This window comes from Dipodomys merriami, unplaced genomic scaffold (genome assembly GCF_024711535.1).
Source record: "Dipodomys merriami isolate MVZ:Mamm:240054 unplaced genomic scaffold, mDipMer1.0.p SCAF_1, whole genome shotgun sequence".
NCBI classification, from domain to species: domain Eukaryota; kingdom Metazoa; phylum Chordata; class Mammalia; order Rodentia; family Heteromyidae; genus Dipodomys; species Dipodomys merriami.
In genome coordinates this window covers 16,521,972-16,547,478 of record NW_027202270.1, presented here as the reverse complement: position 1 = coordinate 16,547,478, position 25,507 = coordinate 16,521,972, and the positions used below count along the sequence as shown (strand labels likewise).

General features: G+C 50.6%; 3 protein-coding genes across 12 annotated transcripts; 1 reads left to right on the top strand and 2 right to left on the bottom strand.

Moving 5' to 3' along the window:
* Positions 1 to 1,059: 1,059 nt before the first annotated feature.
* Zfand2b (zinc finger AN1-type containing 2B) lies at positions 1,060 to 3,920 on the top strand. 5 transcript variants are annotated; one of them, XM_070016761.1, is made up of 10 exons: positions 1,060 to 1,166; positions 1,290 to 1,362; positions 1,649 to 1,743; positions 1,945 to 2,076; positions 2,209 to 2,360; positions 2,521 to 2,613; positions 2,667 to 2,751; positions 2,836 to 2,903; positions 3,250 to 3,322; positions 3,634 to 3,920. In XM_070016761.1, exons 2-10 carry the CDS (start codon positions 1,308 to 1,310, stop codon positions 3,688 to 3,690), a joined length of 810 nt encoding a protein of 269 aa, XP_069872862.1. In that variant the 5' UTR covers positions 1,060 to 1,166; positions 1,290 to 1,307; the 3' UTR covers positions 3,691 to 3,920. The 5 variants fall into 5 exon arrangements, with proteins under 5 accessions (XP_069872862.1, XP_069872853.1, XP_069872872.1 ...); XM_070016752.1 differs by having other exon boundaries at positions 1,060 to 1,175; XM_070016771.1 differs by having other exon boundaries at positions 1,062 to 1,175; positions 3,534 to 3,920.
* A 355-nt stretch (positions 3,921 to 4,275) lies between these two features.
* Positions 4,276 to 12,654, bottom strand: Abcb6 (ATP binding cassette subfamily B member 6 (LAN blood group)). The gene is made up of 19 exons (XM_070016625.1): positions 11,308 to 12,654; positions 10,889 to 11,026; positions 10,080 to 10,260; positions 9,800 to 9,901; positions 9,433 to 9,616; positions 8,569 to 8,690; positions 8,006 to 8,115; positions 7,764 to 7,829; positions 7,505 to 7,630; positions 7,280 to 7,356; positions 7,128 to 7,191; positions 6,948 to 7,033; positions 6,701 to 6,758; positions 6,180 to 6,284; positions 5,317 to 5,491; positions 5,067 to 5,179; positions 4,820 to 4,914; positions 4,672 to 4,740; positions 4,276 to 4,548 (listed from the first exon to the last, which is right to left on the bottom strand). The coding sequence occupies exons 1-19, from the start codon at positions 11,854 to 11,856 to the stop codon at positions 4,440 to 4,442; spliced, it is 2,529 nt and encodes an 842-aa protein (XP_069872726.1). The 5' UTR covers positions 11,857 to 12,654; the 3' UTR covers positions 4,276 to 4,439.
* Positions 12,655 to 13,335: 681 nt separating this feature from the next.
* Atg9a (autophagy related 9A) lies at positions 13,336 to 25,497 on the bottom strand. 6 transcript variants are annotated; one of them, XM_070016638.1, is made up of 16 exons: positions 25,131 to 25,497; positions 24,148 to 24,205; positions 23,619 to 23,750; positions 23,455 to 23,498; positions 21,836 to 21,900; positions 20,931 to 21,092; positions 20,606 to 20,747; positions 19,303 to 20,051; positions 19,066 to 19,219; positions 18,780 to 18,959; positions 18,165 to 18,413; positions 17,804 to 17,982; positions 17,585 to 17,702; positions 15,444 to 15,666; positions 14,202 to 14,347; positions 13,336 to 13,800 (listed from the first exon to the last, which is right to left on the bottom strand). In XM_070016638.1, exons 3-16 carry the CDS (start codon positions 23,719 to 23,721, stop codon positions 13,795 to 13,797), a joined length of 2,520 nt encoding a protein of 839 aa, XP_069872739.1. In that variant the 5' UTR covers positions 23,722 to 23,750; positions 24,148 to 24,205; positions 25,131 to 25,497; the 3' UTR covers positions 13,336 to 13,794. The 6 variants fall into 6 exon arrangements, with proteins under 6 accessions (XP_069872739.1, XP_069872748.1, XP_069872756.1 ...); XM_070016647.1 differs by having other exon boundaries at positions 24,148 to 24,202; positions 25,131 to 25,296; XM_070016655.1 differs by lacking the exon at positions 25,131 to 25,497 and adding an exon at positions 24,787 to 25,094.
* Positions 25,498 to 25,507: the final 10 nt, after the last annotated feature.

The window sequence follows — 25,507 nt, the reverse complement described above, 5'->3', positions numbered from 1 at the left end:
TAGTGTTTTCTAAATACAATGTATGAGTAATCTGTGTCTGAATTCCTTCAGGTGTTTCCTTCTGAATCAGAAACCCTAGGACCCAGGAACTTGTGCTTTATTTTATTTATGGACTACTCGGGCTTGAACTCATGGCCTAGAGCTCTTGATTGGCCTTCACCGCTGGAGACTGGCACTTTACCACTTGATCACACCTCCACTCCAAGCATTTTTTTTTCCTGGTCAATTGGAGAAAAGAGTCCCAAGGACTTTTCTGTCTGGACTGTCTTCAAACTACGATCCTTAGATCTCAGCCTCCTGAGTAACTGGGATTACAGGTGTGAGCTACAAATGCCTGACTAGGAACCTGCATTTTAAACGAGCTCTCTATTCACACGGAAGCTTGGATCACTGTTCTCGGGATTGTTAGGTGCCAGAACTCAAGACAGAACAAGCAGGCGTGGTGGTCCCGTGGCTCCAGGCATGTTTGAGCTGTCGGGGAGATCGCTGAGTTTAATTGCTGAGACTGGGGAAGCAGCTGATTTTAATGAAGTGGTGGGATAGGAGCGCGATTCCGCAGCAGGTGCGCCTAGCTCAGACTGAAGAGGCTCCGGGCAGTCTTACAGAAAGGGTGCGGCCGCTGAAGTCTGAAGGTGGGGTTCTGAAGCTCGGGAGCAGAATCTGCACCGCGGAGGACACGGGAGTTGTCAGTCCTGAAAAGAAGGTGCAGACTTCGCGGTGCGCAATGGCCGGGGGTGGAGGATGGGAGGGTGTGGGGAGCTGTGCAGTGACAGCGGGGCAGAGGTCGGCCCGACAGCATGGGTGCCCGCCGCCGCCGGGCGTTTCTGCTCTTCGTAGCCGCCTTGGGAAGACCCTAGGCGGAGCCGCGCGTCCACTCACTCACCTCGAGAGGTCGCGCAGCTCCGGCCCCGGGCGGGGCGGGGCGGGGCGGGGGCGGAGCTACGCAGCGGGGAGGGACGGGGCGGGGCGGGGCGGGGGCGGAGCTACGCAGCGGGGAGGGACGGGGCGGGGCGGGGCGAGGCGGGCAGGCCTCCACTCGCTCCGGACGTCTCCGCACTGCCGGAAGACTGCGCGCGCTACGCTCCCGTCCTGCGTGATGACGTTAGCGCGCCCGCGCCAGCCGAGGGAGGAGTGGAAGCTGTGGGCTCTGAGGCGCCGGGGTTCGGGTAACCCAGGTTGGGATAGGGAGAGGGAGGGGCGGAGCGGGGAGCCCCTCGGATGCGGTGCTGCTGTGGGGAGCTGGCGCAGGAGCCCTCGGTCAGCTCAGCTCGCTTCTTGCCTCCCATCAGACGCCTCTGGGCCCGGCGATGGAGTTTCCAGACCTCGGGGCTCACTGTTCGGAGCCGAGCTGTCAGCGCTTAGGTGAGGGGCGGGGCGTGCGAGGGGCGGAGAGGGGCCTGGGACTGGAGGGGCCGGGCGTCCGGGGGCGGGGACGAGCCGGGACGCTGGGAGGGTGGGCCCTCCAGCTGGAGCTACTGGAGAAGGGCGGGGCTCAAAGTTGTGGGTGGTGGCTTGGGGCGTGGCCAAGGAGAGTGGTGGAGAAGTGGGGTGTGGTGTGTTGTGAACCTGGTGGCCCGTTTCCCATGCACGTGGTACATGCATGGTACATCCAGTCCTTTTGACCTGCAATGCGACCCACTCCCTGCAGACTTTCTGCCGCTCAAGTGTGATGCATGTTCTGGCATCTTCTGCGCAGACCATGTGGCCTACGCCCAACACCACTGTGGATCTGCCTACCAAAAGGTGAGGGGGCGATGGGTTCATGAAGAATCCCCCAAATCTGTGTTTCACATTTTCCCATCCATTATGGTCTTCTGAGGTTCCGTGCTGGGGAACATTGTATTTTCTTGTGCGTTTGTGAGAGCTGCATCCAGTTTCTTTCTGGACCCGAGATTTGTTGGCCTGGGAGCAGGACACAAACTGACTGCTGCTCCTTGACTGTAGGATATCCAAGTACCAGTCTGCCCCCTCTGTAATGTGCCTGTGCCTGTGGCAAGAGGGGAGCCCCCTGACCGGGCTGTGGGAGAGCACATTGACAGAGACTGTCGATCTGATCCAGCACAGCAAAAACGCAAGGCAAGTGATGGAGGGGGTTGCCATAAGCTAGTGCAACTGTGGGTGCCTGGAAACCTAAACAGCTGTCTCCAGTAATGGAGCTGGATAAGGGCTTCGAGTCTCATAAACAAACCTTTCCACACTTCACTTCAGATCTTCACCAATAAGTGTGAACGTTCTGGCTGCCGGCAGCGAGAGATGATGAGACTGACTTGTGATCGCTGTGGCAGAAACTTCTGCATCAAGCACCGTCACCCGCTGGATCATGATTGTTCTGGGGAAGGACACTCAACCAGCCGGGCAGGGTAATTGCCACCGGGTCCTGCTTACTTGTCTTGCTTCATCCTTGGTCTTTGAGCTTCAAGTGTATGTTTTCTCAGACTTGCTTGAAGGAAGGCCCCTCCTGACTTCTTGGGTAAGGAATGTTCTTGGAGGCATTACAAGAGTGTCTTGTCTTCCCTACAGACTTGCTGCTATCTCCAGAGCACAAGGTCTGACATCTACAACCACTGTTCCTAGCCCAAGTCGGACCTTGCCTTCTTCCACTTCTCCCAGCAGGTAAGCCTGCTTATTTCTCTCCCTTTTTTCTCCCTTTACTTCTCTGACCTTAGCCTGTTGTTGAATATCTGCCATAGAACCACAACCCAGTCTCCATCCCGGACAGCCCCTCCAGTGATTGCTTTGCAGAATGGCTTGGTGAGTTGGGCAGAGATTGGATGGACAGAGGAAACCCAGGCAGGGTAAAGTCCAAGGAAACTGGCCTTCTTTCTCCTTTTGCAGAGTGAGGATGAGGCTCTGCAGCGTGCCCTGGAACTATCTCTGGCAGAGACTAAACCCCAGGTTCCAAGGTACTTATTCGGGGGAGGGGAGGGGAGGGGAGGAGGACAAGAGGATAGGATGTAAAGGCCCAGTTTGGAAGGAAGTAGGTAAGACCACTGGGGCCTACTGCAAAATAGTAGCTAGCAACTAGGACTCAAGATTAAGATGAACTATTTCTATTTCATCTTTGACAAATTCTTTAACCCATAGGCCCTTAATTTCTTCTGTTCAATAGAGGTGATACTAACACCCATTCTAGAAGAGGTGCTGAGAAGACTGAGGTTATAGCCAGTGTTGCTGAACACTTGTGACGCTAACAGATCAGATGCTCAAATCTTAGCTGTCATCCAGTTTAAGGTGTTCCTCCTTTCTCAGTTCTCAGGAGGAAGAAGACTTGGCTTTAGCACAAGCTCTGTCAGCCAGTGAGGCAGAATACCAACAGCAGCAGGTATGTGGTTGGTGGGTAAGGACAGGGTCTGCGCTGGCAAGGAATAAGAAGTTGGTGGCATCGTTTCTTCGAAGTGATGGAGAACATTGGAATGATGGTTATCCTTTTCCTTCCAGTGTGACCCTAGCACATGCTGAGCTCTGAAATGAGAGCTGTCCTCTTTTCCTTGACTTTATGCCGTCTCCTCCTCTTTCCCCTCTCCTTATTCCAGGCGCAGAGCCGCAGCTCGAAGCCGTCCAACTGCAGCCTGTGCTAGGGTCATGGGCTTGGGGAGGAGGCTCAGCTGAGGACTGTGGCCCTCACATCTCCAGGGTACACAGGACGAGGAGGTGCAGAGCAGCGTGGAGTGCAGAGGCATGCAGGAGTGAGGTGGAGGCCGCTCCAGGGAGCATCAGGAGAAAGCTTGCCAAGCTGAGACTATGAAAGGCCCTGCTAGCTCTCCAGCAGCTGGGAGCGTGGCTGTGAAGCGTTCATTGACTGGGCCCTCAGTTGGTGCTGGCTAGGACTCCTTCCTAGCCCCTGCGTCATGCCATCCCTTTACCCTTGTGCTGCCAGAGGTAGCATGCAGGGAGAGGCCTGGAAAGAATAAAGATCTCAATAGTATGGTGTGTGAGTAGTGCGTCTCTCCAGCTTCAAACAGAATTCTCTGTGTGTGTTGTTCCTGGGGCTTGCACTCAGGGCATGGTTGCTGTTACTGAGCTTTCGGGCTCAAGGCTAGTGCTCTACCATTTAAGCCACAGCTCCATTTCCAGCTTTCTTGGTGATTAATTGGAGATTTGAGTCTCACAGGCTTTCTGGGTTGGTTTCAAACTGCCATTCTCAGCTGTCAGCCTCCTGAGTAAGTAGGACAGCATAAGCCACTAGTACCCAGCTCAAACAGAATTCTTATCAAGCATGTTCACATGACTTAACGTCTCCTTGCAGTTCCCCACATGACCAAGCCATAGTCACCCTTGAACAGTTCACTTTTATTTCCCCAAAGTGCTTTTCTGAAAGGTCTCTTTCCCTTGTCACAGCTAGCACCAAACCCCTAGAGGAGGATGAAATAGGCCAAGGGAAATGGACACATCTTATTCCCCTGAGTTAGTCTTAGGGAGGGAAGAGGCAACAACTTCTGTCACTGTGTCTTGGTCTGGGGCTTGGTGTCTTCAGAAACTTCCTGTCCCTGCTGTTGCAGCTGCCACATGTTGGCGTACACTCCACCTCGAGACAACAGAGCCTCATGCCTGGGGGTGAAGAGACAAGTCAAAGTCCCACCCTTCAGTTTCACTCCATCAGCCTATAGAGAGAGGAGGAGGGGAAGAGCAAGGAAGACCCCTTCCAGAAGCCCCTGCCCAGCTTTTCCTCACCGTCCTCTCTCTACGATACAGCCATCCTTGATGACAAGAATCTGGTCAGCATTAACCACAGTTGAGAGCCTGAGAAGTCAGAGATCAGTAACTCTCTATCCTACCAGAAATGGCCCATGCTAGCCACACTGGTCCTGTAGGTCTCTACCTGTGTGCCACCACAATGGTGGTGCGGTTGGCGCAGACTTTGGCCAGCGAAGCCTGGATGGCCCGCTCAGTAGATGTATCCAGCGCTGATGTCGCCTACAGAGAAGGTCTGGGTAAAATACTTCCTCAAAGGGAGTACAGGAATACAGCACAGGCTTGAGAGCTACACAGACTGATGAGAAAAACTTCCCAGAAAGAGTGGCTTGGGCATAGACAGAGGCAGCAGGGGGCAGCTGCCAAGACCTTACCTCATCCAGCAGAACGATGTCTGGAGCCTTGAGAATTGTGCGGGCAATGGCTACTCGCTGCTTCTCCCCGCCGCTTAGCTTCAGTCCCCTCTCGCCCACCTGTGTCTCATACCCTGTGGAAATAACCCACCTCCCTCAAGTCAAATATAAATAAACTTGGTTTGTTTATATTGAAGGGATGGAGCAGAAGCCACAGGGTTAAAATGACTGTACACCAGGCGAGGGAGGGGACTGTGCAGACGAACCTCACCTTCAGGGAAGGACATGATAGCATCATGGATGCCTGCAGCCTGAGCAGCAGCCTCTACCTCAGTGTTGTCAGCTGTGACACGGCCATAGCGGATGTTGTTGGCAATGGTATCATTGAAGAGGACAGTGTCCTGGGGCACCACTCCAATGTGAGACCGGAGAGAGATCTGGGTCACCTGGAGCCAGAAGATAATACACCCAGCCCTGTGAGATTCCCCCAGGCCTGGAAGCTAAGACGAGCTAGCCAGAAGTACATAGGGTAAGCAGCTCAGGGTAGGAATCTGCCATCACCACTGTACATCCTAGCGGAGTGGGAAAATCACTCAACCTCTCCTGAATCTCTGTTCCCTATCCTCTAACCATAAAAATAATCATGCATTCAAGCAACACATAAAATTAAACATTCTCTTTGCCTACTTCATGGACTGTTGCAAAAGATCTTGCCAGATGCTGGTAGCTCATATCTGTAATCCTAGCTACTCCATATGCTGAGGTCTGAGGATAAAGGTTTGAAGCCAGCCTGGACAGTAAAGTCCATGCAAGTCTTACCTCCAAATAATTGCCACAAAGCCAGAAGTGGCTCAGGGATAATGCATAGGCTCTGAATTCAAGCTCTAGGACCAACACACACACACACACACACATGCACACACGCACGCACGCACGCACGCACACACATATACAGAGATCATATCTTGAATGACACTACACACATCATACTCATGACTACTTTCTGAGTGAAATTAGCCAAATTATGGTAGGAAGATCCTAGTTTTCTGCAGGGTGACATTTTCTCTCTCTGGATATCCAACCCATTCTTCCATATGGAGACAATTAAATTAGTCTTTTCCCCAGAAACCTTACCTGTGAGATGTCTTGCCCATCTATTCGGATACTGCCAGAGTTTATGTCATAGAAGCGAAACAGCAAGCGCAAAATTGTGCTCTTTCCTGCCCCAGATGGGCCCACCTGTTATATTGGAAAAAAATGGGAAAACTCTCAGACTGGCTTCTTTTTGGTGTAAAGCAGGGACTGGAGATTGAACTCAAGGCCTTGAGTGTGCTAAGCAAGCACTTTCACTTGAGCCACACCCCTAATCCTTTTGCTTTTAGTTTTTCAAATACAGTGTCACATTAACATTGTCAAGGCTAGTCTCTAACTGCAGTCCTCCTTGCTTCTGCTCTTCCTGCGTAGCTGGGATTATAGATTTGTGCTACCACATACCCTGATAGTTCTTTTCCAAAATGTCATTAACAGCATATCATATTCAATTGTTTCTTGTCATAACAGGGTTCTGACTCTCCAGCTTTGGTATGAGCCAACATAGGATCTGAACAAGAGAAGCTTGAGAACTAAGTGTAAGCCAAGTGGCTGGGTCTCCTCACCAGGGCCAGAGTCTGTCCAGGCATCACTGTGAAGGAAACATCCTGCAAGGTCTCCCGCCTACAAAGAACAGTGAGTAGGGTTAAGAGGCCCGTTCCCATTACCCAAACTACCACTGGGCCCGCCCCTCCCCAATCCTCCCCCGACTCTTTCTACAGTGGTGGGCTGAAAAGCTAGGGTTCCGAATAGTATGAGGGACAAAAAGGTAGTATGTAAATGGACAAGGGGAAAGGAAAGGGAAAGGCTGACCCATCAGCATAGCCGAAGTGCACATTTTCAAACTCAATCCGGCCTTTCTGAAAGTGAAGGGGCCCTGCTCCAGGAATGTCCTTCACCTGGGAAAACACAGTAGTTGTAGCTGTTACTGTCCTGGAATTCTCCAGACAAAAGAAAGAACCCCCTGACCCAGGCTCCTTTCTCATCACTTACTTCTGTCTCCTCTTTCAGCAAGTCAAACATGTTCTCCATGTCAATGAAGTTGGTCTGAATCATCCTGCAATAAGAGTGAAAGTTGGGGCGCCATGGAGGCCCTAGGAAATAACAATGCACCCTGAACAGGTGAAGGTTAGGGATCAGGTTACCTGTAGTAGGTGCCAAACCAGTTGAGAGGCATGTACAGTTGAATGATGTAAGTGCCAAAAAGCACAAAGTCCCCGACCTGTGGAGACCCAGGGAAGCAGACGCATCATGGAGGCTTGTGGGCTCTTCTGCTCACCTACTCACTTACCACTCAAAAGTCTGATGGTTCATAGGCCCCAGGCCTCACTTCCCTGTCCCTCACCCTTTCTTCCATGATGCTGCCTCACCTGTAGCTTTTTCTCACTGACAAAGTATGCACAAAGCAGGGAGCCAGCGAGAAGCCCAAGTCCAATCACCAAGTTCTGGGTCTGGTTCAGTAAAACCAGTGAAGCACTTGACTTCCACTCCAAACTCTAAAGGCAGGGTGTGGGAGAGAGAAATATCCCATTTGCACCAACCATCACCAAATCCCACCTTGACTTTCCTCCTCTCAACCAGGCAATGCCACAGGCCCAGCTATGTTAGATCATATTCCGGCATCCCCACCTGATATTTGATGATGGCCTCTTGATAGCGCTCCACTTCATAACTCTCAGCATTGTAGTATTTCACCTGATGGATTCAAACACAGCACATGGCTTCCAGATCATTCCCTCCAGATTTCTAATTCCCCTGCTTCCTGATTTCAGGTATCAACACCCTCCTCCCCACCTTTTCATCACCAGTATGATGTCTAACCACCTTCTCCCCATCTTGCCTCCCACCACTGCCTCAGAGGCTTATGTTACTGTTTCAAAGTTTAGCAGAGAGTCCACTGCTCGTGCCCGGGTGGCGTTCTCCTGTGTGTTCATAGCACGGCGAAACTTGGTTCTCCACTCAGTGACCACAATGGTCAGGACTGGAGGGTGACAAGAGGGGAGGGAGGATAAGACGTCATCCCTAACAGCAAAGACCACCATGGATACTAAACCTGTGCTGGAGTCCAAGGACCCAGAAGGACAGCTTCAAGCTTATCGAGGAAAGGAGCTATATATAAGAAATCTATGTAAACTGAAAAAGCCTCAGGTGTGGATAGCCCTGAACTGTGAACAAATGAAGACAAGTTGCATCTTGCTATGCAAATGAAGTTTCTTCTTGACTGGTGGGTGACCATAATGGGGACCTAATATGAAAAGGTGTCCTTCCTTGGCCTTCATCTAGCTTAAGCTAAGGTGTCAAAGGAAAAGACTCACCAAGCCAAGAGCAGATAAAGACTTAGAAAGTTCACCAACCCTCAGCCTCCTGGAGATTATTCAGCTGAGCTGGGGCAGGGTTCACTTAATTCAGGAAGATGTCACAAGGCAACACTCACTGAGATAGAGACTCATGCACAGGAACACAATGAGGCCAAACCAGGCATTGAAGAACATGCTGAAGTAGATGATGCCAATGATGATGTCAGCCAGTGTGGGGATGATGTTGAATACCAGGTAGCTAGGAGGGTAATCAAGCAACAAAAGAAGGTTTGGGGGCTTAGACCCAGCAACCTTACCTTTAGGAGGGTCAGTGTAATGTTTCATTTATAACAGCAACAGGATGGAATCAATCTAAATGCCCCTCAAGAAGTAGATGGCTAAGTAAAACCATAACATGGCCAAACTACAGATGGTTTAGAAAATACTTCCACAGTACTATATTAATTCTATAAGTTTGCACAGATAAAAAGTACAAATAGTCCAGGTGTTGGTGGCTCACACCTGTAGCTACTCAGAAGACTGAGATATGAGGATCATGGTTCAAAGCCAGCCCAGGCAGGAAAGTGTGATATTCTTATGTCCAATAAATCACCAAAAAAACCCTGTAAATAGAACTGTAGCTCAAGTGGTAGAATGCTAGCTTTGAGCAAAAAAGATATGCCCAGGCTTTGAGGTCAAGCTCCATGAATGACACACACAAAATTACAAGGTCTGCCTGTGTCCAGCATTCTGAACACAGTGCAAAACCCTGGAAAGTGTTCAAGATCATTTGTTGTCTATATTATCTGAGTAATTATGACAGCATTATACATCACTTCTATAATTTACAAAAAACTAAGTAACCATAACCAGAGGGGCTATGTCTCTAGCTGGCTCTATTTTCCTTATGACAGTTCTATCCCCCGTTACTGCGCATTTCCCCCTCCCCCCCCCCCCCCGCCCATGCCCACATGCACATGCCCTTTGCACTGGAGTGGCACCTGAGCAGCCCTGTGACACTAGATGTGCCCCGATCCACAATCCGCAGCACCTCCCCTGTCCGGCGGCCCAGATGCCAGCGTAGTGAGAGCTCATGCAGGTGGGTGAAGAGACGCAGCTCCACCTGCCGAGATGTGAACTGCTGCACCCGGATCCACAGGAATGTGCGCAAGTTGCTCACAAAGCCTGGGGAAGCCATAGGAACCTCAGTAGGGCTTGGAGGCTAAGGGACATCAGCCCAATACCAAGATGCTAAAGGTCTGAGGGCACAGAGGGGCCTGGGGAAGGAATGTTCAAAAGAGCACCATAATGGGGGAATTCCTAGGGGAAAGCTGATGCCAATCAGGGTGAAGACAGAGTTCCTTGTACCTGTACTGCCAGTGCCACCCCCCTGGAGGAACTTGAGGAAGACATAGATGGTAACAGTCCAGGCCAGGGAGCTCCAAGGGGCCTGCCCAGTCAACAAGTTCACTGCGGAGAAAAAGTCAAGATTCACTTCCAACACTCTCTTCAAACAAAATTGCCCCAGGAACCAGCCATAGCCTCTGACTATCCAACCCTAATTCTATTCCACCTCCTAAGGTAATAGCTACCCTAGCCACCAAGCCAATGAAGAACCAGCAGGCTGAGTTATATTCCTCTCCCTCACCAATGTCCCTATAGAAGATGGGAACCAACACGTTGAGCGCTCTGTCCAACCCCATGAGCCCCAGGCAGATAAGCACAACAAGTTGCAGAGCTAGACTTCCACGAGGCCACAGATAGCCACTTAGTAGGCGGAGCTTCCTGCCAAGATCTCGCCATGTAGACCGCTGCTGTGTTGAACCATCCTAGGATGATGACATACACACAAAGGAAGTAAGTTCAGACACCAAAAGCAAGTACACTACTAGCCAAGAAACTTCCAGGGAAGAACATAAGGGGTGGGTTATAGCTCCCAGATATCTGAGGTCCATGAGTGATTCCCCAGTGGAGTCAAAAAAGCCATGGGGTAGGGGAGGGGACTGGGACTGTGGCTTAGTGGTAGAATGCTTGCCTAGCATGCTTGAAGCCCTGAGTTCGATTCCTCAGTACCACATACACAGTGGCTCAAGTGGTAGAGTACTAGCCTTGAGCAAAAAGAAGTTCAGGGACAGTGCTCAGGACCTGAGTTCAAGCCCCAGGACTGGCAAAAAAAAAAAAAAAAAAAAAGCCATGGAGTTACAACTAATTGAATTAATTGATTGTGAGGAGATGGAATAATGGCAATGATTCAAGTTAAAATAGACCTCAGGATTCAAAGAAGGTTAGGGTATAGTTGAATGATAGACTGAGTGGTAGAGCACAGGTTTAATAGTTCAGGAGGTCCTGGCTTTGGTCTCCATTACAAAAAAACCAAAAACCAAAAAACAACAACAACAAAAAAAACCACCACAAAGAAAAAAATAATAATCCTAGGATTCAGAAAATGAGGTGTACCTGGTTCCTTTCTACACTTTGGTCCTCTTCATGAACCCGTAAGGTGTAAGACTGGGGACCAAGTCCCGGGGCCCAAAGCCCCAGGGCAAAAAGTCCTCCAGAAAGGAGGTATCGAAGCACCCACAGGCCAAACTGAACCTACAATGAAACACGTACAGAAGGTATGATCAAAGGCCGAAACCCTACTGTATTATTGCTAACATCCAAGTCTTCCTCAGACGCCCAGCATTTAACAAGGAAAAAAAAAAAACCAAACCCCAAACCCACAGTGACTCAGCACAGACACGCCCCACCAACAGGCTATCAATTCCCAGCCAGAACCAGACACTCCCGTCTTGTCCCCAGTCATCCCAAGCGCCCCAGCTCCAGACACCCAGCACTGCCATCCATGCTTCCCCTCCTCCCCTGCGGGCCCTCACCTGCTGGCCCAGGTCTGCCCTGGCCCACCACCACTGGGGGCTGTTCCAAGACACCAGGGTCAAGTTTTCCGCTGCAAATGCCACAGTCCAGAGGAGCAGGAGACCCGGGCTGTGTCTGGACTTGATCCAGACACCCATCGCCAGACTCTGCCGTGCCTGGCTCCGTTCCATCACGAGCAGCCACAGGCCACAGGCGTTAGCCAGACTCCCCAGCACGGAGGCCAGCAATAGGTAGCCAGGCAGCGGGGCCCCCCGGGCGGTGCCCATCCGGCCAGCCAAGCTGGCCAAGGGCAATGCCACCTGAAGCGTGGCCAGAAGCAGCTGCAGCACGTAAGGAGCGACACGAGGACCGGCCGCCCAGAACAGCGCGTCGGGGCCGGACGATCGCTCCGGACGCTTGCAGGGAAGAGCCAGCACCAAGGCCAGAGTCCCCAGGGTCATCAGGGTCGAGGGCACGAGCGTGAAGAAGAAGCAGGGACTCAAGCCATTCTGCTCCCAGGCCGGACCCAGGGGTCCCTCGGCTTCGCAGTAGTTGCCCACAGTCACCATGGCGATGTGTGGATGCTGGCCGAGCCTGAGGGCACTGCGGGGCCGGAAAGCGGGCCTGGCCGCTCAGCGAGGGCCACGGATGCCCGGGTGTTTGGGGTCATGGAACCACCCAGCGCTAAGTCGCGGGGGGTCGCGGAGAGACGCACGTGGATCCTGACACACCGCCCACTCGTTTCGCGCACGCGCCGCCACCACGCACTCACGCAGGGCACGTACGCCGTCTCCGCGCGTCTCTCCCGCTGCGCGGGACCCTCCGGTTAAGGGCCGGAGCACAGGAATGTTGAGCTTAGGATTCGCACGCCCTCTATGGGAGTGATCCCGCCTGAGCCACGCCCCTTACTTTATCCAGGGTCCCTATTGGCTAAGTGTCTCTACGGGGCGGGGAGAATTGTGCACAGAACTAGTGCAAAATAAGGGGTTGAGTCGGCTTGGTCGGGAGGTCAGGGCGGGAAATCTAATCTCAGGTCCAGTTGGAGACGTCGACCACTACAGAGTGAAGGTTGCAATTATCCCTTCCTTTTATTTTAATTTTATTTTTATGTCTTTTGTCGGACATGGGATTTGAACTCTGTCCCTCAGCAGTACAACTCAAGGCTAGCATTCTACCACCACGCTTGGCTTATTTTTATTTTTAATTCCAGTGCTGTGGTTCGAACTTAAGGCATAATGCACGCTAGGCAAACCAATGAGCTACATCTCCAGCAACTTGGAAAAGTTTTTGTTGTTGTTGTTGTTTTTAATTATCCAGCTACCTCTCTATACCTCTATACCACAGGAGCATCATAGTCACTTGCTTCCAGATCCCAGCCCCAGTATCTGGGAATCTGAAGAAAATCACACATACTCTATTTTTCTATTGGTCCCGAAACCCTAGCTGCATAAGACAAGCCGCGACCTGGTCAAAGTCCCTTCTTTATTAAGGGTTATCAAGCTGTACATGGTCCCCACCCCGGCCCACTGTGAGGTAGGGCAGCAGAGTTCACCACCCTTTCTCAGCAGCAGATCAGAGCTGGGTAAAGGGGTGGGGCAGAGGGTAGGAGCTGAGTCCCAGCATGCAATGCGGCAGCCTATTGAGAGACCATCACCCCCTCTGTCTTCTAGGGGACAGTGGGATGCAGGCTAGAACTCTTGCTGGGATGTAGACAGTTGAGGTCACACTCCAACCCTGTCAGTCTCATGTGGGATGGGTATAATAAGCAGCAAAGGGGGCCCAGGAAGACCTCAATCTCCCAAGGGCCCATCCTAAAAATTGGAGACATAGCAAAGAATGTTCATCCTATTCCTGCAATTTAGAAACTTTCCTTCTTTAGTGTCAAAAGATAGCATAAGGGTGGCTGGGAATTAGGGTTTCTACCCTAAAGCAAAAGCCAAGCCAAGGGGAAGCAAGTCAACAGAATGGGAGCAAGCAGCACACACATGCCAGTGGTGTGCAGGGAGAAGAGAGGTGAGCTGGCTGCAGCACTGGGCGAGAGCTAGGGGTGAGGTAAGGGCCACAGCCTGAGCTGCTCATTTATTCTGGGTAAAGGGGCAGGTTGCAGGGGTTGAGGGTCCAGGCCCAATCTCCCCACTCCACAGTTGGCACAGGTTCTCCCTGCTTGGCAGCTTCTGTGGTTGGCAGCCCTCTGGAGTCTTGCAGGGGGTCAGTGCAAAGGTGGCAGTCTGGAACCGGGCTGGGGACCAGTTTCTAGCACCACACTCTGAGCCAAGGGGGTTCTGGGATGAGGCTAGAGTTTTGTGTGCCCCTGGTTCCTAGACCTCAACTTCTTCTGGGGCTGTGGCAAGCCCAGTGTTGGCACCTCCCTTGGCCAGGCATGAACACACAAACACCATACACGTGGAGCCAGGCAACACTCAGAGGAGCCTTCCCATGGTGGATGGATGGGATGGCAGGGCAGCCATGGCCTCCATCCTGGGCATGGGGATGCTCTTCAGCTTTGTCTATACCTGTGAAGAGAAAATGGTGGCGAGAGTGCTAGAGGGGTGAAATTGATTGGAATATATTATACACATCTGTGGAAATGTAAATAAAATTTCCTCTGTATAACTAATGTACACTAATAAGGTAGGACTGAAGGAAGGAAAAAAGGAAGGAAAGAAAAAAAAAGAAAAAGTTTGTAATGGGAGATATCTGTCCCATGGGAGCCTAGAAAAAGGGAACCTTGATTCTTGGGGAGGTAAGCAAAGGAAAAACCAACCCCTGATCTTCAGAACAACTGAGGAAGAAAGGGAGTATATTTCGGAGAAAATGCACAGGCTGGGAGTTACCTCCCTTCACCTGGAAAGCTGTCACTTTAGACTGGAAATTGCTTCTTCTGCTAGTTGTTCTTGGACCTTGAAACCCTTACCTTATGCACCTGAGGGGGAAGCTCATCCTCTGAGCCTTCCTCGGGCACAGGCTCAGGGTGCCTTGATGCTGGCTGCCCATCTTCAGCCCAGCCTCCTAGGGGCAGCCGGGAGAAATGAGAGGGAGCTCGGGGTATTGTGCCGGGATCTAGAGAGACAAATAGGAACATAAACAGGAATGAGGACTGTTTGGGGACTGTTTGGAGGTTTAGTTTTCTCAGGCTCTATCCTTCTGACTTTTTTCTTCTTAAAAAATAAACACTCTTTTGTGCTGGGCGCTAGTGGTTCATGGCTAAAATCCTAGTTGCTCAGGAGGCTGAGATCTAAGAATCAAGATTCTAACCCAGCCTAGGAAAATGAACCTGCAAGGTTCTTATTTACAATTAGCCAGCAAAAACAAACAGAAGGGGAGGTACGGCTCAAGTGGTAGAGGCCAGCCATTTGTAAGGGAAAGGGATGGCACAAAGAAGGGAGAGGCTTGGAGTTCAAGCCCTAGTAAAGGAACAACAATAAAATAACCCCCCACCCTTTCAACTAGGTACCAGTGGCTCCAGCCTGTAATCCTAGCTACTTGGAAGGATAAATTTAGGAGGATCAAGCTTCAATAGCATATGTTGTCCTAAGCTTCCTAGAAGACTGAGATTGAGAAGATTGTGACTCCAGGCCAGCTTGGCCAGAAAAGTCCTCAAGACTCCATCTTTAAGGTAAGTTGTTGGACATGGTAGTATGCTTCTGTCATCCCAGCTAGAATAGGAAGCCTAAAACAGGTAGAACATAGTCCAGGCACACACCTGGGCAAGAAGCAAGACTCTACCTCAAAAGTAACCAGTGCCAAAAAGGGCTGGTGGACCAGGAGCCTGTAGCTCATGCCTATTATCCTAGCTACTCAGGAGGCTGAGATCTGAGGATCATGGTCAAAGCTAGCCTGGGCAGAAAAGTCCATGAGACTCACCCAAAGTGGTGCTGTGGCTCAAGTGGTAGAGTGCTAGCCATGAACTGAAGAGCTCAGGGACAGCACCCAGGCCCAAAGTTCAAGTCCCATGACTGAAAAGAAAAAAAGGGTGGGGGGGGGCCGGGGCTGGAGGGCTGGCATGTGTCTCAACAGTAGAATGACTGGCAAGCCATGAGGCCCTGAGTTCAAACCCCAGTATTGCCAAAAGGAGGAGGAGGAGGAAGAGGAGGAGATAACATGGAGAATCATACTTCCCCACAGACTATTTCCTTCTATAGCCCTAGGTGGATACCTGTGATGCCCCCGTAGCGTCGCTGGAAACCCCCATGCAGGGCTGTGGTCTCGGGTGCTCCAGGCCGGGGTGCAGCACAGGGATAGCTGGCAGAGCGTGGGATAGGTTGGGGGACTCGAGTACCCTCTGCTCCCTCTTCAGGGGCACTCTCCCCACTCTCATCACTCTCCCGGCGGTGCCACACATGCCGCTCAGGTTCAGCCTGGGTCTGCTGCTTGTGGAGCTGGAGAAGTGGGAGACTTATTAGTTGCAGACAGAAGGTTATCTGTCTGAAACATCTGCACAATACTTTCAATTACCACTTACCCTCCCCAGCACCAACTCAATCTAGAATCCTTGACCCAGAGCAAGCTTAGCAGTGTATGATAGACATCTGATGCTCTCTGGGCTGTTTGCAGCAGATCCCTGGAAGAGCTTGTGAGTCAGGGCATACTTTTTACCTATCCATTTGAGTAATTTAATATACACTAAAAGAAAAAAAGGAATGACAAGAAAATGACAGAATTGGAATGGGGAGGGGGTACCAATGAGAGTAAGCAGAGGGCTAACAAAGTAGTTGAATGAGATGAAAATGGCCTGTGCAGTACATTTGCATATATATGTATGTGTATATGTATATATTTATTTATAAACAAATCAATGAAACCTGCTGATATTGTTTTAAACAGCCTCAGATGGGGTGGGGAATCAGTGGGAAGTGAGGGAGAGCTAATGAAGAGGCTATATGAGGATGAATATGTTGCACTAGTTTATTTCCATAAATAATGAAAGAACAATGAAATCTATTGAAATTGTCTTAAGAAGGGTGAGTAGCATGAGGAGAGTGACAGTAGAGGTGGGTTGATCTGAATACATTGTTACATGTGTACAAATGTCTCAACTTGTACAATTAATGTATGCAAAAAATGTTGGGGAATTAGGCCAGCACTGGTGGTTCATGCCTGTAATCCTAGCTACTCAGGAGGCTGACAACTAGGATCAAGTTTGAAGCCAGCCCAGCAGGAAAGCCCATAAGACTCTTATTAAGGGCTGGGAAGGTGACTCCGTGGTAGAGTGCTTGCCTTGCATGCATGAGGCCCTGGGTTCGATTCCTCAGCACCACATAAGCTGAAAAAACCTGAAGTGGCACTATGGCTCAAGTGGTAGAGTGTTAGCCTTGAGCTGAAGAGCTTAGTTACAGCACCCAGGCCCAGAGTTCAGGCCTCACGACTGACAAAAAAAAGAAAAAAGAAAAAAAGACTCTTATTAACTACCAAAAAAAAAGACCCAGAAGTAGAACTGTGCCTCAAGTAGTAGAGCACTAGTTCAGAACTTGCACCAAAAAAAAGAAAAAAGAAAAAAAAGAAAATGGAGGTAGGATGGAGGAGTGAATTTGAATGGATAATAGTATATGTGTGTGGAAATGTCACAACAAAACACTTCTGTACAACATATATACTAAAACAAAACAAATTGACCAAGGGTCTAAATGCCAGACACTGTTTTAGGAGCCGGGGACACAGCAATGAACAAAAGGCAAAACTGCCTGCTCTATGGGGCTTATATGCTAGTGGAGGTGGCTGTTGTAGGAGGCTAAATCGTAAGAAAATAAAGAGAAATAAGAATGTCAGATGGTATCAGGTGCTACAGAGAAAACCCAGGAAGATTCTGGAGGGTAGGCAAGGAAGGCCCTTAATAAGGGTACTCAGAAAGTCTCAGGAAGAGGTAACGGCAGGAGGAGAAAGGGATGGCATCTGAATATCTTAGGAGTGAACCTCCAAGCTTAAGTGGGCCCTGAAGAGTACACTAAAGAGATTATTAGAATATATGAGAAGCCAAGCACCAGTGGCTCACCCCTGCAATTCTAGCCACTCAGTAGGCTGAGATCTGAGGATCGCTGTTCAAAGAAAAAGTCCATGAAACTTACCTCCAATCAACCACTAAAAAGCCAGAAGTGGAGCTGTGGCTGCAATGATAGAGTGCCAGCCTTGAGTGAAAAAGCTAAGGGGCAGCTCTCAGGCCCAATGTTCAAGACCAAGTACTGGTACGTGCGTGCACATGTGCGTGTGCACACACACAATATATGAGAATAGAGAATGTAGCATAGGTAGACAAAAGTAGGGAATAGAACTCAAGTCTTGCTTCTGTTCTGTTTTGCTCACCTGGTGCATATAAAGGGCATGTAGGCTCATCTCTGTGGATGCATATTCAGACAGCACCAGGCTCTGCAGCTGTCCTTCCCATACGCTGCTCCCAGAGCTAGCTGTCCTTGCATCCACCCTGTCCAGCAGAGACCGACAGCAGTCATCAACACTTCTGATACCACACATGTTGTTGGGGGCTACTGCCATGCTGTCCCATCTTAGCCATTCTCTACTTACCCAGAGCCAGTCATGGTGCTAGGAACCCGGCCTGCAGGGACCTGCCCAGGTTGCAAAGGGGAGAAGGAGCGCAGAGCAGAGGCAACTTCAGCCCTGTGCCTGGAGCCTTGCAGCTCTCTGGGCAGTGGAGGGCCCCGGCAGGATGAGCCAGCTACCACATTTGCAATAAGACTCAGGGGCTAGGGGGGAAAAAGGGTGGGGAGAATTTTCAGAGTAGAGGAGAGGCCTCTAGATTCCCTAGTATCTTGTACTTCTGGACCCAATGCCACAGACTGAACAGGCAGAGGAAACCTGGTAGCCAATGCCCCATCCTCTAGTCCCCACTCTAGTCCCCATCATCTCCCAGTCCCCAGGTACACACCTCAGACTCGGATTGTAAGGACTGGATAGATGTGAAGAGGGCGTTTTCAGGGAGCAGACCACCTTGGGCCAGACTAGCCGCGGCTCCATCCCGCTGAACCTGTTCCTTGAGGAAGCCCAGGAAGGCTGTGCTCTCACGCGGTGGCTGCCAGCCAGGGTTAGTGATGGCAAAGTGCATGAGTGACAGCTCTGTCTTCCCATCCTCTGCTTGTTGGTACACTGAGGCCTCTGTCTGCCCTCCGGAGAGCCACTGCACAAGGGAGAAGAGGTAAGCAGGCCTGTTCTCTTACAGGAACTCATCCCGTGCCTTTATGACTAGAGGGATAGGCTTTGCTCCTTGAGGACTAAGACTACAATGCATCGCCATATCTTGTTCAGTGCTTGCCTCAGAAGCAGCCACATGCCAGGCCAGCTGCTTGTGATGTGCTTTTTCTCAAGGGAGCCTGGCTAATGTACAAATTAGGGCTGAAATCTAGCACAGGCTCCTGGTTACCAAGCAGTGACACTGCTTTTGTTTCACTTGTTGGCTCAGAAGGGGTAGTCTTTTGTAGTTTACCCAAAGACATGATGTGTCAGCTACATTACCTGGCCACTTGCCCCACTCCTCTCACAATACCTGGGGATGACCATGCTGGCGAACATCCATCTGAGCAAAGGAGCAGGTATCTCCAACACCAACAACCTCCACTGTGAAGTTGCGAAAGAAGTCTATAATCTCAAGGGCCCGAGGTCGCAGGCAGAAGATGAGAATGAGGGGTGTGACAATAGGGCTTAGCAACTCCTCCAAGATGAACACCTAGAAGGGAGGAAAGCAAGGTCAGAAGAAAGCAGGAGGTAGCCCAGCCCTCACCACCAAGCTACCAGTCAAGTCGCTAGCAGGCCCTAACTCCAACTCCACTCACTGCCTTGTACTGGAAGAGCTGGGCAAACTCGTCCCGGGTCTGTGAGCGGTGGGCATTACCCTGCCAGTGGTCAGGCATGTAGTGGATGTGAGCAAGGATCACGCGGAGCAGCTGCTCAGGGCAGAACACCATGTGCTGGTCTGGGATGAAGGACCTGGTGAGATCAGGGTCATGGTGAAGACATTTCCTTCCCTAGAATACTAATCTGTTTGTCCCCCACATGGTGCCCCAGCCCACCTGCACACGGTCACAGTAACCCCCAGCAGTGTGACAGTGGTAAGGACGTGCTCTACAGCCAACACATCTTCATCATAGATGGTAAGGGCAATAAGCACAGCCAGGATGGAACCGGCGAAGAAGGCGCCATTCTTGGCCAGCAGTGTCAGCAGAGGGGACAAGAAGCAATTCATATACTTGGAGGCAGGCTTGTAACCCCGGTTGAGGCGGGACTGAAGCTCATGCTCCAGCTCATTGAAGTGGCGGAGGTAGCAGCGGCCATAGAGCGACCAGCAGCGCGCTCCCAGGGCCCCTGGCTCCCGCTTCAGCACCTCAGCATAGCTGAAGAAGGCATACAGAATCTGCCAGATGAGGATGAGGGGGCACAGCAGGAAGTTCGCGATGCCAATCCACAGGATGCGGTTGCTGAGGCGCTGGGCCAGCTCGAGTCGTTGCCCTCCACGTTTGTACTCAGCCTTGAGGCTCCATTCATTGAGAAACAGAGAGCCAGGCCCCCAGAAGAGAATCAGCTCAAAGTTGTACTTGAGGCCACGAGTGAAGAAGACGGCCTCCCCAAGGCCTGGCAGGCGGAAGCGCAGAGGGAGGAGAGATTTGTTCACCAGAGCCACCATGTAGTTCTGGAAACGGAGGATGCGGTGGTAGATGTCCAGCTCTGTAAGCTCACGCTTGTGGATACAGATTTGATGTTCTTTCTGCGTCTGTACAATCCGGGCCTGCACTTCCTGCCATGTGCAGTATGGAAGGGCAGACTGCAGGGTGGGTGGGGGAGACAAGAGACAAGATATGGAAAGCAGGGGAGTTACTGAAACTTCTTTGTTTTGCAAACCTGCAAGTCTCAGGATATACGACTAGCAGAGTAGAACCTTCCAGCAGATACTTCCTCATCTGGAATGGATACTGGGATTGGGACCCCACCCTTTCCAGTCTTTGTGCTTCTTAGCCAAGAGGAGGTAAATAGGCTCCCTCCTCCAGTATGCCATGTTCACTTGCCATGCACCCAGAAGTAACTGGGACAACAGCCATGTGCTGAACCTCTGAAACTAGGAGCCAAAAGACCTTTAGGAAGGCCAGAAGTTTAAACTCAGGGCCCCATACTTGTTAGGCAAGCATTTAACTATTTAAACCACACCTCCAGCTTAACTTATTTTTATAAAACGCTTATCTCAGGTATGTTGTCACGTTAGCAGGAAGCAAACTAGCACACCTCACAATGATAGATATGGTTGTTTGATATCCAGTAATACCCATGATCCCTCCCAAAATGTCTTAGTTATGTTGCAAATGGCCCAACTTCTCAGCTTACCATTGGGATGCGTAGAGCATGCAAGTAGAAGGAGTGGATCTCCCAATAGCAGCAAATGTTATAGATGAACTTGATAAGCCGGTGGATCCAGAAGACACCAGCTATGACCAGGATAGTGATAAGGGAGCCATTTTCCTGAATCCTAGTGGGAAAATGAAAGAGAGGTGGGTCCTTGAGGAAAGAGTCTTGGAGACATGCTGCTTCCTAAAGGATTTTGCTAGGTTGAGTCTGAGCCTGTGTTCTAGGGCATGAGTTGCTGCCTCATACACCACACTATTCCCTATCTACCAGCAGAACTAGACTCCATTCTGACCTACCACCTTACCTGGCACTACAGACTTGGGCAGGCAAAAAGGCATCTGGCAGAGTGACCTTGACAGGCTCAGTAGGATGAAGACTGTGGTTCACCATCTTGTTGGCAAATAGGATGTCATAGTCCACACAGCTAACCAGGAAAGTGGTGAAGGCAACCACAAAGAGGAACTGCCTGGAAGGTGGAAAGGGGTGGGGCACACATAATCCCAGAGTCAGAGAGCTACCAACAAAATAAAGAGGTACAAGAGTAGAGCCTAGAAAAGCCTAACAAGATAGGAAGTCTAAGGGACTAGAGATTTCCAAATGGGCTCTTCCTACTGCTCAGCCTCACAGGAACTTGCAGGCTCAAATTGGCTCCTATATTTTGCTCTTTGCTTCAAGTGCCCCAGATTCAGCCTGCTTGCCTCACCTCATGGTAATCTACCACTAATACTGGACTTGACTTTTAGAGGTTTTATATCTATGGTCTATTGTCTCCAGTTGCTGATCTTTTTGAGGCAATATGTAAAAGTACTTTGAGGATGTGAACTCTTCTCACTGAGAGAGGCCTCTCCCTCTTTGGTAACATTATAGGCTCCTCTCCTAAAAGGTTTCTTGCCTAGCATCAGGCCTAAAGCAGAACAGAGGCTTTTTCCTCAAGTACCATTTCTCAGACCTTCTGTCTGAACCATGAACATCCCACTGCAGCCCTGATGAAATGTTCAAGGTGTGAGTTCTCTTCACAAAAGGAGGAAAGGCTATTCTTGGAAGAGTCTGTAGGCTTCAGTGCCACACCTGGTCCTGAACTGAACTATAAAGGTCTGTAGAATTTTGAGCCTAGAACTGAGTTGCATTGGAAGACAGGACCAGGGATGAGTACAAGGAAAGAATGAGATTTATTCTTTCACTCCAACACCCATCTCTTTGTATACTTACATGAGCTCAAAGATCTCCCCAATGAGCATACATGTGAAGCCATTCTTCTGGTGTAGATTATAAACGTATAAGTGTTAAGAAAAAGCTGGGCACTGGTGGCTCATGCCTATAATCCTAGCTACTCAGGAGGCTGAGATCTGAGGATCGCAGTTCAAAGCCAGCCGGGCAGGAAAGTCCGTAAAACTCTTATCTATAGTAAACCACTCAGAAAACTGGAAGTGGCCCTGTAGCTCAAGTGGTAGAGCACTAGCCTTGAGCTGAAGAGCTGAGGGGCAGTGCTCAGGCTCAGAGTTCAAGCCCCACAGCCGACCAAAAAAAAAAAAGAAAAAAAGAAAAAATAGCGCTGAGTATCAGTGGCTCATGCCTATAATACTAGCTACTTAAAAGGCTGATATCTGAGGATTGTGGTTCAGAGTCATTCTGGAAAGACTCATTAACCAGAAAAAAACTCAAATGGGAGAGTGCCAGCTATGAGTGAAAAAACTGAGTAAAAGCATTAGACCAGAGTATCAAAACATCCACCCCCAAACACAAAAAAGTCAGTAAAGATAACAGTCAAAGCCTTCCCAGGTGGCTCACACCTGTAATCCTAACTACTCAGGAGGCTGAGATCTGAGGATCACAGTTCAAAGCCAGCCTGGGCAGGAAAGTCCACTAGACTCTTAACCCCCAGAAAACCAGAAGTGGACCGGTGGCTGAAGTGGTAGAGTGCTTGCCTTGAGCTGAAGAGCTGAGGGACAGCACCCAAGCCCAGAGTTCAAGCCCCATGACTGACTCCCCCCCCCACAAAAAAAAGATAACAGTCAAGAGGGCTGGGAATGTAACTTAGTGGTAGAGTGCTTGCCTAGCATGCATGAAGCCCTGGACTGCAATCCTCTGTACCACATAAACAGAAAAAGCTGGAAGTAGTGGTGCTGTAGCTCAAGTGATAAAGTACTAGCCTTGAGCAAAAAAGAAAATCAGGGACAGAGCTCAGGCCCTGAGCTCCAGGACTGGGGAAAAAAAAAAAAAAAAGATAATCGAGAGCAGAGAATTTGATGTCACACATTTAAGTTTAAGGTATGGCTCTGTGACTTTCTAGAGTATAGTTTATACAAGTTAACTTAATCTTTCTAAAACTCTGTGTTTTTGTGCCAGGATTTGGAGCTTGAACTCAGGGTCTCTGGCTCTCACTTGGCTTTTCTCACTCAAGACTGGCACTTGAGCCACACCTCTGCTTCATCCTCTAAGGTTTTGTCTACAATGGTAAATTAGATTAGCAATACTTGTCTCATAGAATTAGGTTTAAGAAAATGCCTACAAAGTATTTAACACAAAACTGATAAAGGATAAGTAAAAGGCATTAATTACCACAATTATCTTTACAATTCTCATTGGGAAAGATTATCTTTACAAAAGTTCCTTATAAATTACCACCACAAAGTACACAAAGCTCTCAGTAAATGTAAGATTATCATTATTTTTAACAATCATTATTTCACTAGTTTCCTTCAGCCCCAGGACGAGCTTCCTTTCCCTTCCCAGGGATTAAAATTGAATGCACCTCAACTTCTCATTAGGGACCTGGCCCAGAGGAGCTATTATACCCCAGACTTACAACACAGGGACACAAAGGATATTCGAGAGAAAAAGAGGTCAAGGTTTTCGATGTGGTGCCAAGGTGCTGTGGATACAACAACAGAGATATCAGAGTCCCCAAAGAACCAAAGCCCCTTGCTCCTTCATTAGTCCACCACCTACTCTCCCCCTACCCCAACTCTGGCTGTCACATTCAAGAACTCACACTTGCTCCCCTCAGCAACATGCACCAACAGGTCTTCCTCTCCAGGGGGTGAATCACTGTAGGAGGCCTCTAGGCGCTGGTACTCAGTATCAAACTGCGCCATCACCACCTCCCCCTGTCCACCGTGTCCACCTGCCAGTGATGAGGAAGAAGAGACTCTAGATCAGCTCCAAGTGCTGCTTCCCTGCTTCCCTGCTGACTAGGCCAGAAGAAGTGAGAAAGAATACTTGGGCTTTACCTCCTTCACCAGCCTCCTTGGCCTCAAGGGAGAGCAGGAGTAACAACCCAAGGAGAGCAGTAAGCTTGAGGAGGTCCAAACTCTGGTCAGTCATTCCCAGAGTCTCTACTAGGTATCTAGTGATATCTCCCTGGCCTGAAGTGAGAATATGCCCTTTGGTAGGAGGTGAGCTGTTTCATTTTCTCTTCATATGTCCCTCCCCTGCCCCTTCTGGAAACCCTGGTCTCCCCAGAGACTAGCAGTTTGGAAGCATTTTGTAAACAAATGTTTGAGATAAGCACATGGCCCTACCAGCTCCATGGACAGTGTCTGCTCCACTCCAGTCCTGGATGCCCTGGCTGGACAGCTGCTGGAGGAAAAGGTGTCAGGCCCCAAAGAGGAGGGGAGGGGTGTGAGAGAAAGGACTCCAACCCTGCCACCCATCCAATCATCACTAAGAGGAGGGCAGGGAGACCATAGTGGGGAAGAGTACCCTCCAGCCTAGGACTGTACTATCAGGGGTCACTCATTCCCCTCTGGAATACCAAGAAGAAACTTCATTGACCCTGTAGACATTGAGTTAGTACAGGCCACAAGCCCTCTGGACTGTCTCTCCATTGCAAACCTCAGCTTCGCAACCCAGACATGCCTCTTGGGGTCCACAACACACCTAATAAGAGCCTTTTCTGAAGATCTTTTTGGTTAGCCCCTTCGCCTGCTTCCCTGACACAGAAGACCTAACTGACAGGCATTGCTCCTGGATGGGAAACTCGGAGCCATTGTAGCTAGATCCTGTGGGAATCTGTGGGTTCCCTGGGTCCCTGGAGCCAGGCAGGGTCAAGGAGGTACTCACCCAATCAGTGCAGACCTTAGGGACGGTGGATCTTGGACCCGCCTGGCCCCAGTGGGATTCCCGGGGTTAGTGGGAGCCCTGCCCCTTAGGGAACTCACCACTCATTGGGTCAGTGTAGACCAGGGCCCATGTATCCCCTGCTGGTAGGGCCTGGGCTCGAGGGTTCTTGCGGATGTTGGAGAAGTCGAGCCAGACCTACAGCTGACACCCCTAGCTGGGTTGCCTCACTACACCCAGCCTCTGGGACCCGAGCACAGAGCACCCCAGGGTCGCCCGGCCCCCGGCCCAGGGCTCGGCTCCCAACAGCGACAACCTCGCGCGCGCTCCGACCGCCAGAGCGCGCCCCCGATCGCTCGCGCGCGCCCGCTATCAAAACATTCCGGATGCGCGCCCCCGGGCCCTCCTGCGACGCCCCTTCCCCTATTACGCGCTGCGAGCTCACTTGGGGCTCCGTGGGCAGCCCTGGCCAGGTCCGGCCTGGGCTTAAGGGGTTCCAATAACCAGCCTCGCGTGTCACCTCAGGAACCCTGACCCGGGCGATTCCAAGAGACTCGGTCGGTTCCGCTCGGCTCGGCCCGTCCGGGAGCGCTAGGCCTGGCGTCTGCCACTCACTGTCACCGCAGCCAGTCTTCCCAATGAACGTAAGGGGTGGAGACACACTGGCCAATGCTCGACCCAAGGGGTGGGACGAGAGGCTTGAGGCGGGTCTTGGCAGTCAGAAGACCAATGGTGTGCTTTGAGTAGGGCGGGGCTGAGGTGCGGGCGCCACGGTTTGTCCTCTTTGTGCCTCCGTAGTGACGAGATTGTTGTGTTGCAGGA